At 39.1% G+C, this 12381-nt stretch overlaps 1 protein-coding gene across 1 annotated transcript; it reads left to right on the forward strand.

Moving 5' to 3' along the window:
* Positions 1–18: 18 nt before the first annotated feature.
* NSL1 (NSL1 component of MIS12 kinetochore complex) lies at positions 19–11963 on the forward strand (the record flags this gene model as incomplete). Its single annotated transcript, XM_085300163.1, has 5 exons — positions 19–238; positions 3342–3472; positions 7990–8044; positions 10894–10961; positions 11578–11963. Coding segments are annotated over 5 exons (753 nt in total), but the record flags the coding sequence as incomplete, so codon positions are not given.
* Between the last annotated feature and the right edge of the window lie 418 nt (positions 11964–12381).

A 12381-nucleotide genomic window follows, 5' to 3' on the forward strand; every position in this document is an offset into this window, starting at 1 on the left:
AGGGCCCGAGCCTGGTTGGGGGCGGTTTTCTGCTTTGGTGGGGTTGTTTGCCCGGTCCAGCCGTGGCTGCCGGGCGGCAGAGGCCTCGCCGGCCCCCAAGGCGGCGTGCGAGCGGCCGGAGCGGGGCTTCTGGAGCCTCTAAATGTCTTGCAGAACTTCGAAACAGCAGTGCAGGAGAACATCACCATTAACGGGCAGCCCTGGGAGGAGACCTCGGATGACTCTGAGCTGCAAAGCGGTATGCGCTGTTTTTCCTTAYTTATTTTTTTTTCTCCCTAAAGCATAATATCTTTTCACTGGGCGGTTTTGCCTCCAGCTGTCTGTGGTAGTAACGATGCTGGTGGAGCAGATAAGGTTGAACTCRGGCAGCTCGGATGTGCCCGTACGCAGAACTGAAGCACTGTGCTGTAGGAGTGCTGCGTGTACAGACCAGCTTTTTGTAAATCGAAAGCAAGGTGACTGAAAGGTACAGGAGCTTTTACTCAAGAGCAAGTGGCAGAGATGACAGCTTTATTTGAAAGGTCAGAGTTCTGTCTGGCACTGGCGGCAAGATTCTTGTAGATCTTTAGACATAAATTCTAGCTATTACCGGTTACAGTGTCTAAATAACTTTGAGAGTCTGCTTATAACTGTTACGGAAGAGAAGTTTAGAGACTCTCAAAGTACTTCCTGTTAAAACAGGAAAACTTAAGGCTTAGCCAATTTTAATGGCAGCTATCTTGCTAGAAGACTTACAGCAGGCTTTCATCAAGTTTGTGGATGACATGAAACCAGGGCGGAGTRTTGTCAGAAATGCTCAAGAGCCTGCTGCCATTCAGAGAGACCTAAACCGGCTGCAGAAATGAGTCTACTGGAACCTCATGAAATTCTGCAAGGGCAATAGGAAAGCCCTGAACCAGGAAAGGGGTAACACCCTGCCACGGCACAGGATGGGAACTGATTGCTTCTGCTGAAAAGGATATGAGGGTCCTGGTGGGCTAACTGTGAGCCAACGGTGCGCCCTGACAGCTGTGAAGGCCTCAGCCTAATGGGCTGTGTCAACAGGAGGGTAGCCAGTAGATCCTKGGAAGTGATTATTCCTCTTTTCTTGATACTTGTTGGAGCACATCTGAAACAGTGTGCCTGATGTTGGGCTTTCCAATACAGAAAAAACATTAAAGAAAAAAAAATGTGAGGATAACTAAGCATTGGAGGAGGTTGCACAGAGACATTGTCATCTCTGTCCTTGGAAGCGTTCAAGAACCAGCCCTACACAACCGGGTCTGAATTCAGTGTTGACCCTGCTGTGAGCAGAAGGCTTGACTAGAGACCTCCTGAGGSCCCTTCCAGCCTGCATGATTTTGAAGGCTTGACTAGAGACCTCCTGAGGGCCCTTCCAGTCTGCATGATTTTGTGCTGGGGGCATTGGCTAACATCTCTTCCTATCAGGAGAACTAGCAGTGTTTATGTTGCTACTATTTAATATACTAATTAAGTAAAAGTTTATAATTACTGCTTGGTGTGTCTTTTAACTGATAGTAATGGGGATTCTTGATAAAATAGTATTCAAAGAAAATTYCTGTTCATTTGTTTAGTTATGTTAGTGTCAGATGTTCTTTGCCTATAACTTGATGTTTTCAGTTGCATGAAGCTGAAAACACATATTAAACTGGTTKTGGAGGAAGAGCTTCTTGAACCAGTTTTTGTTCAGAAAGCTTCTGCAAATGCAAATCTAGAATGATAAAACTTGCATTGTGTACCTGACACATTGCATTTTCTTCAGAATCCAAGAGTTCTTTCCTAAAAGGAAAAAAAAATCTCAATTCAGATCATTCTGAAAACACTTTTCCTAAGRAATTTCTTTGTATTTGAATATGGATATATGAGAGTAAAATATTTATCCATTGTTTTTCAATCTGTAGGTTTCAGAATATTGGTAAACTTTGCCCCATGAAATATCAAGTTCACATTTGATCTACTAAAAGGTCAAAAATGCATTAGTCACATGATGCAAAATGCTGAACTGATTCAKCCTCACTTCACTGTTTAATTTGTTCAGAAATTCTTGATATGAATACTTTTTCCTTGTAGATACTATTTTCAGTAAGTTATCCTCTGTATGATCTAAATTTGTGCTGGCTGAGATACTGCTGTTTTCCTGYAACTGGCATAAAGTGGGTAGAAGCACTCTATTGTGCTCTTTGGTTTGGCATAATTTTAATAACGTGCTTATATCTAATCTTGATCCAGTTGGAASCACCAAGTGGTCTGGTATTTCATATTTTTGGTGTTTGTGTGGACCGGCAGCTGMAGCCTTTCCTCTCTATACTTAAAGATTTTATGGCGATTTCCCACTCACCAAAAAACAGCCCAGACCAACCAACCAACCAACCCCTTGATTTTGCCTTTGAGGTTTACARTCACCTGGTACTACACAGATTGACCAAGAGAGGGAGCTCAAAATCTGTTCTTTAGCAGTAGATCAGATGGCTTTACAAGTTACGCTCAACACATTAATGGGACCAGTGAACTAATTCTGAAAGGTCTGCAAAAACAAACCAGTTTGCAAATAATATCTCAAGCTTTAAAAATTGTTAAATTTAATTTCAGTCTTACCTGGTAGGCTGGTRGTACGGTAACAGTAGTCAAAACACTTCAGTCAACAGCAGGAAATATGTTCTAGATATTTTGTCTGATTTATGATCAGAAAAAAAAGCCCTAAAAGTTGGTTCCTGCCAGATACAGTCTGTTGGGCATTGGATATTGAAAGCAAATGTGTTTTATACAGATTACGTGTATCTAGTAAGTATGATGGCCTCAGGATGTGGAGTATTTTTGGGAACCAAGTTTCATTAAGGTTATATAGTATATTGTTGATGATTCATAGATGAATCTTAAAATTAAATTGTATGTGTTATCTATATGATATACAATCATTTAGGCTTCTTGTTGGCCAGTGAATGTGTTTAATGCTTGTAATAACACAGATCAATCCAGTTTTCTTGCAGTGTCTTGCATTGCTTATCTTCAGTTGAAAAAACAACTGACTGCAAAGACAGTCCTTCCTTTGTGAGCCTTTCTTCTCTTCCTGGTTTCAGAACACATATAAAAATGTTTTGGATATTCTTCCTAGAGCTTTGCCCCACTCCCTTTCTTTAAAAGTAATTGATCAACAGCAAGTAGTGTTCCCAATTTCCATTTGGCTTTACAAGTAGTTCCAAGGTAGATGCCTTTATTATCAGTGATAATTGAGCATGATTCTTATTTCAGATCTAAAGCTTTTTCCCTATAACTTTGTTTTGGAAAGTGAAAAAAGATTGTAGGAACATTCTTATAATAGCTTTGCATGCTTTTGGTTTTAGGGACAAACATCAAAATTCTTGAAGATCAGTTTGATGAACTTATTGTAGARACAACAACAAAACGTAAACAGTGGCCTAAAAAGGTACTAATGCATGCTATCCAAACCATGAAAGGGGAGCAAGAGATGTTGGTGAGTAACCTAAAATTTTCAGAAATTTGCTTTTGATTCTTTGTCAGATAACAAACTCGTTTCCTTGCATTAATTTGCATTAATTTGTTCTTCATTAAAATGAGGGTTGCTAGGGAGTATTGTAAAGTATGAGTGAATTTGGGCTGTGGCAYGTTTTGGGAAGTTACTTGGGCAGATTGCTTCAACACGATGACTCATGTTAGAAGTTAGTGTACACCTATTTATCTTGTCAAATCAGGGCTTCTGAAATCCTTGGCTGAAGGCTGCTGTTGAAGTATTGAATGTTATGATATATAGAGGTAGATATCATGTGCAGCATATGACTTTCTAAAGATGCCTGAGTTTTTCCTGAGCCCCTTTTTTGAGCTAATGACTACATTGGGTAAGCAAGTTCAGTAGAGAAGGAAGAAAGTCATGAACAGATGCAGTGATTTCTCTTTTTTGGCACTGAGTGTAAAATGACTACTGGCATTAAACAGCTCACTTGCATTCTTGGTTGCTAAATTTCACTTTTGCAGCTATGCTAGGTCTGCCTTTTGCTTATCTGCTGATTAACCAGGAGCCAGCTTTCTTTGCACTATTTATGTTGTCATCCTAAAGAACTGTCATTTTCTTCTGTCTYTTGAAGTACTTTTTAAAATATCTGTCCTTTGACTATATTTTTAAATCTTACTGCTTTAGTGGCTGGTTAATATTTTATAATACGATTTTGGAGAAAAAATCAGCTCAGTCTAGGAGTACAAGGCTTGGATGCCTTTAAAAGGACTGTCGGTTGTTTGAGCCATTTCAGTGCATATACTTATATTTGTAATCAAATGTGATGTGGTTTACTGCTCTCTGTTCAGAGGCTGCAGTTGGAATGGAAGTTAAGAACATTTGCCACCATAAATCCAGAAATATTTCCTCTTTCTTTCTTTTTTCCCTCCTCTCTYAATTATACTTTGTATATGTTGTACTATCAGCCTTCCACAGGCAAGCTGTTACTGCTTTTTCGTAGATTTCTGCCTCAGTAAAGACTTCAGAATTGCATTCTAGAAATTGGAAGCATGGGAATCCATGCCTGAATGAACTGCATCGTTGCTAGAGGGGAGTGGTTAAGGAAAGGCTAGCATTATACGATGCTGTAGTCTGTCGGGCTGCTGTGATGTACAGGGACTAGATTAGGAAAGTCATAGCCCACCTGGAGTTGAATCTGGCAAGGAACATGAAGGGCATCAAGAAGGGTTTCTACAGGTATATCAATAGCAAAAGGAAGACTGTTGAAAATGTGGGCACGCTGCTAACTGGGGTGGGGGACTTGGTGGCAAAGAATATAAAAAGACTGAGGTACTTAGTACCTTCTTTGCCCTAGTCTTTATGGGTAAGACTATCCGTCAGGATACACAGACCAACCTGGAACCTGTGGGAAAGTCTGGGCCAAGGAAGATACCGTTGTAGAGGAGGATCAAGCTAGGGAATATTTAAAGAAACTGTAAGTACACAAGTCCATGGGACCTGATTGGATGTATCCACAAGTACTGAGGGAGTTTGGCTGATGCTGTTATTGTGAGGCCTGTCTCAATTACCTTTGAAAGCCCATGGAAGTCGGGGGGTGGTTCTTGAACTAGAAGAAAGCGGAGGTTACGTCTGTCTTCAAGAAGGGCAAGCAGGAGGATCCAGGGAAATTCAGGTCGGTCAGTCTCACCTTGATTCCTGGGAAGGTGACAGAGCAATCCTGGAAGTCATTCTTAAACATTAAGGACAAGAAGGTGATTAGGAGTAGCCAGCATGGACTTACAAAGCAGAAATCATGCTTGACTGTCTTGATGGCTTTCTACAATAAGATGACTAGCAGTGGATGCAGGGAAAGCAGTGAATGTTGTTTATCTTGACTTTAGCAAGGCTTTTGAGATTTTCTCCTGTAACATCCTTACAGACAAACTGGTCAAGTACAAACTAGGTAAGCGGACACTGAGGTGGATTAAAAAGCAGCTGAGTTGCTGGACTCAAGGGGTTGTGATTAGCAGCATGAGGTCTAGCTTGGAGGCCAGTCACCAGTGGTACATCCCCAGGGTCACTACTGGGACCCATACTCTTTAGCGTGTTTGTTAGCAACCTGGATGATGGGACTTAGTGCAACCTCAGCAAGTTTGCAGACAATGCAAAACTGGGAGGAGTGGTTGATACACCAGATGGTTGTACTGCTATTCAGAGGGACCTTGGCAGGCTGGAGAAAGGGACAGAGAGGAATCTCATGAAGTTCAACAAAGGGAAATGCCACATCCTGCACTTCTGAGGAGTAACTCCATGCACCAGTACAGGCTGGGAGCCATCCAACCGGAGAGCAGCTTTGCAGAGAGGGGCCTGGGGGTCCTGGTGGATAGCAAGTCAGACGTGGGCCAGGAGTGCACCCTTGTGGCAAAGGCCATCCTGAGCTGCATTGGGCAGAGTTGCCAGCAGGTCAAGGAAGGTGATTCTTACCCTCTACTCAGCCTTGGTGAGGCCACATCTGGAGTGCTGGCTCCAGTGCTGGGCTCCCCAGTACTAGAGAGACGTGCACGTACTGTCACAAGTCCAGTGAAAGACCAGAAAGATGACAAAGGAACTGGAGCATCTGCTGTATGATGAGAAGCTGAGAGAGCTGGAACTGCTCAGCCTGGAGAAGAGGAGGCTCTGGGGGATCTTATCAATGCACATAAGTACTTTTTGAAGGGGGAATAAAGAAGATAGAGCCAGACTCTTCTCAGTTGTGCCCAGTGACAGGACAAGAGAAAAAGGGCACAAATTGAAATACTGAAAATTCCACTTAAACGTAAGAAAAAACTTTTCTACTCTGAGGGTAGTTGAACTCTGGAACAGGTTACCCAGCAATTCTGTGGAGTCACTATTGTTGGTGACAGTCAAAACCCAACTGGGTACAGCCTGAGCAAMTTGCTGAAATTGTTGACCCTGCTTTGAGCTGGGCTTGGACTAGACGATGTCAAGCGGTCCCTTCCCTCTTGGTTCCTTCCAACCTCAGCTATTGTGATTTGGTACTAAAGAAGACGGGGATTTTTTTTTTAATAGCTTAAGAGCTTGTGTTGCATTTTTAAGGAGTAAAATTGACAAAGTGTAAATAACTCTTTAGTTTAGCCAAGCATAGATGATTTATAGTAGTGTAAAAACATATTTATCTTAAGTCTGGGATACTTCCCAACGTATATTGCATTTTGAGATCTTTCTAAGTATTGGCAATATTTGATATATATCAAGTACCTCAAACAGAAATAAATCATCTAAAATACAGTTTGCTATTGTATAACAGATTTAATATGGCCTTTTAATCTTTTTGCAAAAAGAAAGTAATATTGTACCATAGAGTAGATGAGTTATTTAGTAGGTGAGTATGTAGAAAGCCTCTCTGCCTATCTTTCTTCTGTTGCTGATTCTTTCATATTTTGTAACAACACAACTGGATAATTAGTTAAGTGTCTACAAAATATGGAAGTTGCCAGCGTACCTGGGTGAATGGATTGGCTTTTTTCCTCTCAGCAACTTCTGTGTAGTTACTAGTGGTTTCTCTGAGTGAGGAGTTCTTGCATTCTTTTTAGACCTAACTACTATAAAGATGTGTGTTTTCTGAGACATGAGGTAACTATGAAGATGCTGTACATCGCAGAGGTTTAGCTGGAGAGAGCCACTCATTTAGTGTGATGATCTCCCTACAACTGCCATAGCAAGACATCCTCCTGGAAGTTCTCAGTGTAGTGTTTGAGCTAATGCAAGCTTTTTATCCTGCTTGGAGCTGTTACTGTAGACTTGCTAATAATATGTGTGAACTGTGAAAGTTTTGCTCTGATAGAACTATAAGGAGGCGTAAGTAATTTTCCTCCTTTTACTTTTTTGGGGGGGCTCAGGAAGAAGGAGGGACAGCTCTTGAAGTGGAGAAAAATACATATGTAATTCCACCTTGAATAAAACTAAACATTACAACTTTGTTTGTGTTGCAGTTAACTGATGTCAAGTCACAAGATGCATAGTAGGGCCAAAGAGCCAGAGAGCTTGGTTTGTGAAGGAGAATATTCTTTTTCAGTCATAAATACTTGCACAGAAATAATATAGCCATTTAAAGTAGTTTTCTTTTTTTTAGCTTTTTGTATAAATGTACTCTTTGTTCAAGTTTGCTGCTCTGTGAAAGCGTACTGGTTTTGTGAATGGTTCCTTAGAAGTCACAGCAGTTCTGTTTCCTCAGTTGTGCAGCAGGTGGCAATGCTTCATCCAAAATGTCTGGATTTTTAGCTTAGAAATCCTTATGCATTAATAACCAGAATTTTACAAACTAAAGTAGATTTTGGAGACTGATGTACAGTGAGCATATTAACTACGTTAACCTGTGTAACTGTTTCCAGTAACTGAATATCTGTGAAATATGCATATGATACACTCTTTATCTAAATATTTCCACCATCTCCTTTCATTAGCCTTTTTCCATTATTTTAACTGCTATGTATGTGTTAAATATATATTACAGCAAGAGGATTTTTTTTTTTAATATGCAGAAGCTCTACCAGCCTGTTGTAACACCAGAAGAGATAAGATCACAACCTTCTCAAGGTAAAGATTTCTCAGGAGAGGGCAGCTGTACTGAGAGAATACTATCTACCTTACTAAATAACTGTTAATATTTAAAAAGTTTTCTTTCTTTAAATTTATTTAAAACTGTTTAAATACTTCAGCAAAATAGCTAGAAGTTTGTCATAGCTGAATATATTGCTGCATCCATTTATTAACTTGTGTCCAATTCTCTTGTTCTGAATGCTCTGTGCACTACTCTTAAAGGAAAAAGCTGGCCACGGTGTGGGTATTGCATGGAAACTGCCACATAATTACCCTCAGCAGGTTTTCTTACCTCTTCCCTTAACCGCTGGTGAAGACAAGATGCGGAACTAGATGGATCGTTGACATTAAACTTTGACAGTTCTTATGTTCCTTTTACATAAGTACTAGAAATGGGTTGGTCTGTCTTCCTGATCTGTCAGTTTCTTCTGGAGATTGAAAGCAGTTGTTCAGTACTGGGTGATGGTTGTGTTGACTCTCTTGATTTGYAAAGTATGTATGAGATTTTATCCTGCTTGTGCAATTTGTAAGTGCTGGAGAAGAAACATAACTGTAAACATTGCCCTAAGTTTGTTAAGTGCTTTTGGAARATTACTTGTTATACAAACATCTTAGAACAGCGTGGTAAATTCTGCAGTTCATGAATCGGATATGCTTTTATGAGGCTGGCCTTAAGAAATGGCAAATTCTAACTTGCCTGTTCTTAACTATGGAAAATGACTGAGTTTACCAGCACTGTCTGAAGTTGAAAAATGTGGTTATGGAGCTCTCAGCATGGATTACTGCACGTAATTTAAACCTGGTGTAACAAACAGCATTGTTAAATTAAGTTTAGAAGCAAAACTTAAGCTTCCAGGTCTGAGCCTGCTGATCTGGCTTTCCTTTAGGCATCGTTTCCTCTTTGTAAGCAGTAGGAGACATTGCTTCCAGAAATGCCAGCCTGTGCAGCAAGCAGCCAACAGGAGCAATAAAGAGCTTCACTTCATATTTGGATTTCTTTCGGTTTCTGGTATCCAGATCTGTGCTTTTCTGATACGAATAAATTGCTACTTGACAGATAGTAATAGCTTACACTAAGATACTGCCTTTTCAGGTTAGGTAACAATGAAGTCCTAACCAAGACAACATAACGTTTGTGCTAAATTTTAGTATCTATGTAGTCTTTGCGAAGTTTATGTATCCCAGTTTAGCAAGTACAGTGGCCAGAAACCAAAAATGTTTAGATTACTCAATACCTTTCATTTCCTTTTTTCATTTCCCTATGTTTTGGAAAGCCTTTTGAACACTGAGGAATATAATGTTGTCCATGTAAAGCTCAACTCCTGCAGGCAAATTTCATTTAACTGTGTATCAGTGTTACTGTGTATCTAGAATAATCCAAGTAATTATTTATTTTTACTTCATAGGATCACCAGTCTTCTGATCTCAATATCCTATTGTAAAAAGTCTTTATTATGGASATACCTTTCTTTTAGAGAATGTCCATTCATAAACCTCTGCTGTGTATTTAAAGAGGCTGCTGTTTGATTATTTTTCCCTCCAAATGCTGAATGATGGTGCATTTTAGCATCTATTTCCACACCTTGGTTCCTAAAACATGTCTAATTAGTACATTGTGCATGTGAACACACAATTTAACAAAATTTCGTCTCTTGCTACTTATATTTCAGCAGTAGGTCACTGACACCCTACACTAGAATGTGATAACTGACTTAAATCATCTRCAGTAGCAACTGATGAGGTTGGCTTAAGATGAAGTGCTGTGTTTTGCTCCAAAATGGATTAAGAGTGTGTACACCATCACTGGTATATCCTGCTGCAGAGACTGGTGACCCTACTGAAAAATAGTAAGAGTGGGATGTGGAGACTAGTTAGTTCCCAGGAGCACACTTGCTTATCTGCTGCTTGTAAGTTTTCGTTGATGTTGTAGCTTTACAGAGAGAATTCTATGCTGAAAAATGGAGAAAACATGCAAACTTGGTTGGTTCTTTTTGTAATCTGTAAGAGCTTAACTCTTGAGTGGAAGAATTATTATTGCTTCTAAATTACTTCCAATTTTGCTACTCATCAAAAATATATATTGTATTGATGATCTTATGCTGTTGTTGTAATCAAGTCTATGACATTTTTCCCCAGTATTCTACACCTGCTGCCAGCTTCAGTGTCCCTAAAAGCTTCTTTTCTTTCTTTTCATATTAACCCAATTAATTAATTGCAGTTCTTATTATTTATATGTAATTATGTGTAAATTAAGAACTTAATACAGTTCTTACTATTTACACTTGGGGTTTTAGGGTGTTTTGTGTGGGTTTTTCTGTTTGTTTGTTTGTTTATGTAAAAGCTGACTATTGCTACCCAGCTGGAGCTGTAAGATTTGGGTTTTTTCCTTCTTAAATTCATTTACTTTATCTCATTTGTGTTTATCCTTCTTATTTCTTACATTATTATCAAGTGTAACATCATCTTGAAAGTGACAAAATGAATCGTTTTTTTTTCTTGTAACAATATTCTCTTTATTTTAAATACTGTCTTTGTTTCTTGTATTTTGTCTAATCTGTAGGATTTCTAACGCAATAATTTTGTGGYTTGCTATAGTTGAGACTTCTAGGCACTATTGCATATTTAGTGGTTAAGAGTAATAATAATATGAAACACATCAGCTGTCATCTGCAAAGCTGTAATGCTATTTGTAATTTGCATGGTAGATGATTTTGCAAGTGAAAGGGATGTGCTGCAGGTTTAATATTTATACAGGGACTCTACTAATTTTCTGTCTAAGCTTAGAAGTCAATAGCAAGCTGGGGGAAAGAGGTTGCGTTCCAGAAGTTCACTTTGTTTGTTTGTAGATGCTTACATGGCAGAGCTGAAGCAGCTGGCGGAAACGGCATCCAAACAGATCAGTGGCGTAATGAAGGTGAGATCTCTGTGCACTCCAAGAGGATATGTTTTTTCTTGATCTGATAAAATAATCAAATACAAGTTCCAACTCATCTTGGTTTATAATTTTGTACGAAAAAGCCTGTGTTTGTACTTCTGAAGCAAGTACTCCTTTAGGTTTCAAGTATTGAAGATATATCTATAAAGCATTCAGTCCTCAACCAGGAGTTAGAAAGATTTCCCTGTGGCTATAGAAAATATTTTTACAGAGATTTCAGAATCTGCTGCATTTAAAAATTAAAACATCTTCTGAAAAGACCTGTACAATGTCATGTATCATGTGACATTTATTACTTTGGTACCAGCTTAAGTACTGTAGTGTTCTTCTGGTATTTCTTCAGCTTGGAGGTGAAATGGAGGAGCATTTCAACTTGGGTGAAATGCTCTTTGCGTGACCTGTGAGAGTAGACACTTGTCACTGTTTGGCTGGTAGTTCTGAGTTCTCTCAGTTCTCAACCTTCACCCATCATCTGAATGTACCTCTCTGCAGATGATGAAGCTTTTGTGCATGTCAGATTCTAATTAACACATTTTGTTCATTGTAACCCTTACTTTTCCCATGTAACCTGAGATGCCTGGGTTTGTTTTTGCAGTCTCTCCCAGCACTAATAGAAAGAGCAGAAGGTTTTTCCCAAGCATTAACTTGGCAACCAACCTTGGAACTCTGCAAGCTGCGGCAAGAAGTCTTTGCTGGTTGTAAAGCGAAGGAGGAAAATAACATCCAAAACTTCATATCACCAGTAGAAATCACACCAACAGACACTGATACCAGTAAAAATACTTATCTTTTCTTGAAAAGAAAGAGAACTGCAAATTCACCACAAGCAAGACGCTATCCACTGCGCCGGAGGAAAATAACTCTCAGCACATGAATTTTGCATTTAGTGTATTCAGATTTGAAACTCAATTGTACTTACTGTGTGTTCTTTTTTTTTTTTTTTTTTTTTTTTTTTTTTTCCCCTTTTTTTTTTTTTTTTTTTTTTTTTTTTTTTTTTTTTTTTTTTTTTTTTCCTCTTATCCCCTCTAATTCTGTGCTATACCTGGGAACCTTCTTAATTATTTAGTCTTTGATCTTTTTAAATATTTCTCACTGTTAAACTGCTAGTACATGAAAGCCTAAATCTGTCAGTAACACCTATCCAGCAGGTGTATTTACTGATTAACTCTYACCTCTTGCTCTTCTGTTTCAGGACTCCAGTGGAGGTTCTGATGCTTCAAAAAGTTGTGCACGTGCTTTGTTTATGTGGACAGTCTTTTTGTAGCCCATGGACTGCTCATTTACATTAAGCATGTGTCTAAAGAGTTTGAGGAGAACCTAGTTTTCCAAATGACACCTTCATCTATACTCATTTGGTTGACTATTTTCTTTATTAAGTGAATAGAAAAGAATTTCACAC

The sequence above is a fragment of the Rhea americana genome, unplaced genomic scaffold, assembly GCF_003343005.1.
Source record: "Rhea americana isolate MKP2758 unplaced genomic scaffold, rheAme1 scaffold_160, whole genome shotgun sequence".
NCBI classification, from domain to species: Eukaryota; Metazoa; Chordata; class Aves; order Rheiformes; family Rheidae; genus Rhea; species Rhea americana.